The sequence below is a fragment of the Octopus bimaculoides genome, chromosome 20 (assembly GCF_001194135.2).
Source record: "Octopus bimaculoides isolate UCB-OBI-ISO-001 chromosome 20, ASM119413v2, whole genome shotgun sequence".
NCBI classification, from domain to species: Eukaryota; Metazoa; Mollusca; class Cephalopoda; order Octopoda; family Octopodidae; genus Octopus; species Octopus bimaculoides.
The window spans coordinates 8,389,602-8,391,858 of record NC_069000.1 but is presented as its reverse complement, the minus strand read 5'-3'; the positions used below and the strand labels follow the sequence as shown (position 1 = coordinate 8,391,858).

The following is a 2,257-nucleotide window of genomic DNA, read 5'->3' as shown; positions in this document are numbered from 1 at the left end:
AATAAAAGAGTATATATATATATATATATATATATATATATATTTTCACTCATCATATAACTTTGGAAGTATACCTTTGCCATCATGGGATAACATCAAGAATATGGTATACATACAGTAATTATAATTTAACTTTTATGAAAGATCTTGGTGAATATTGTTTGTTTGTATAGAAGTTTGTATATATGCATATAAGAGCTATATAAAAGTTTGTATATATGCATATAAGAGCTATATAAAAGTTTGTATATATGCATATAAGAGCTATATAAAAGTTTGTATATATGCATATAAGATCTATATAAAAGTTTGTATATATGCATATAAGATCTATATAAAAGTTTGTATATATGCTTATAAAATCTATCTCTGTTTCATGTGAAAAATCATCAATTTGAATGTCTTGTAACTCGTCTATGAATTTTATCTTCGTTTCTAGGTTAGAAGACCTTGGTCTGCAACAGTATGATGTCCAAGGACTGTTTGAAAAATTACTAACTCCTACCAGCTTCCTGATTGTCATTATTATCCAAGTACATTATTTTCACCAACCTTTCATGAATCTCTCATGTCTGGACAGATACCTGTGAGTTACAAGAAGGCTGCTTGATACTATTGTCATAGGATTTTCAGTAGATGTGAATTTGTGTTTGATGGTTGTCAGTTGGTTTAATAGTTTTGTACTGAGAGGTTTCTTGTTCATATAGTCATCTGATAGGATTCAGTGCTTAAAGGACCTTTGGGTCTGGAACTCTACACCATTGTTAAAAGAAAAACCTAGTAATCCTAAAGCTTTGGTTTGTGAATGAATTTACAAATAATAATAATAATAATAATTCTTTATACTATAAGCAAATGGCCTGAAATTTTGGGAGAGGGGACTAGTTGATTACATCAGCTCTAGTGCTCAACCAGTACTTATTTCATTGAACCCCATTTCCTTCAGAAGAATGAAAGGTAAATTTGTCATTGGCAGAATTTGAACTCAGAATCTAAAGAGAGATGAAATGCTGCTTAAGCATTTTGTCCAGCTCACTGCTTTATTATTATTATTATTATTATTATTATTAATAATAATAATAATCCCTTCTACTATAGGTACAAGACCTGAAATTTTGGAGGGAAGGGGATAGTCAATTTCACATAGTTAAAGAGTTAAGATGTAATTCTCTTCTTCAGTGTTTATTTTCATTTTTATTTTGTTATTATTTTCAATCTGTTCTCCTTGCTCTCCAGTTCTTAACTCTTTGGCATTTAAACCAGCCATATCCAGCTCAAAAATTCTACCTATTTTATGTTTAAACTGGTCAGATCCAGCCTTTCACACCTACCCTACACTGTCATTCTTAAAATAAACAGTTGCATTTTCGAAATCTTGAAGCCACAAGATAAGCTATGATTGATTTTTTAAAATGTCGATGAATAAGCATTAATGTTCGTTAAATTAATCTCAATGCTAAAGGGTTAATAACTGTAATGTTTTTGAATATTCTTGAGATTATAAAAAAGAAAAAAACAAAAATGAAGCCCAGTAACTGCCAGTTGTACTGTGTTAGCTGTTATTTATTTTCATGGAATAAATACTAGTTTATGTTAGTGTACCTGTAAATAGATAATTTATATACCTGTTTTTAATATTAGATGATGAGAAATAACAATGGTGTAATAATAAACCTTTTTCTTGTAGAAGAGAAATGCCAAAGTTTGAAGGAATCGATATGACAGCTGAAGAAGGTCTCACTACTGACGTCACCAACCAAACCTCGACTGATACTGAAGCTGAACCTAGCAAACGACCGAAACGTTAGTGACGTAATGCATATTTTGTCTGGGAACTGATGTATTGGGGGAGCAGGTCTTAAAAAAATTTGAGAGTTGAGAGATGTACAACTTTCTATGGCACTTCGATTCACATACAGGCATGGAGCCTAAACTTTGTTGGAGAGATAAGGTTCCAATGACGTAACTGAAGTATCTGCAAAGGCACCGGGGCATCTAACACTATTGATGGAATAACTATAATTAATCAGTCAATCAGTTATGCTTGCCAAAGTCTGTTCATTGCCATTCGCAACCTCTTCAATGGCATGCCTCCTCCTCTGACAAACTTGATTGATTGATTACTCTTTCACTCTTTTACTCTTTTACTTGTTTCAGTCATTTGACTGTGGCCATGCTGGAGCACCGTCTTTAGTCGAGCAAATCGACCCCAGGACTTATTCTTTGTAAGCCTAGTACTTATTCTATCGGTCTCTTT

At 32.3% G+C, this 2,257-nt stretch overlaps 1 protein-coding gene across 8 annotated transcripts in view; it reads left to right on the top strand.

The window, feature by feature from the left end:
• LOC106877583 (piezo-type mechanosensitive ion channel component 1) overlaps positions 1-2,257 on the top strand; it is a 141,934-nt gene that overhangs the window by 79,663 nt on the left and 60,014 nt on the right. For all 8 annotated transcript variants that reach the window (XM_052975090.1, XM_052975089.1, XM_014926523.2 and 5 more), the window contains 2 exons: positions 440-586; positions 1,688-1,803. In XM_052975090.1, coding sequence (XP_052831050.1) covers positions 440-586; positions 1,688-1,803 — 263 coding nt within the window. The remainder of the gene's footprint in view (positions 1-439; positions 587-1,687; positions 1,804-2,257) is intronic.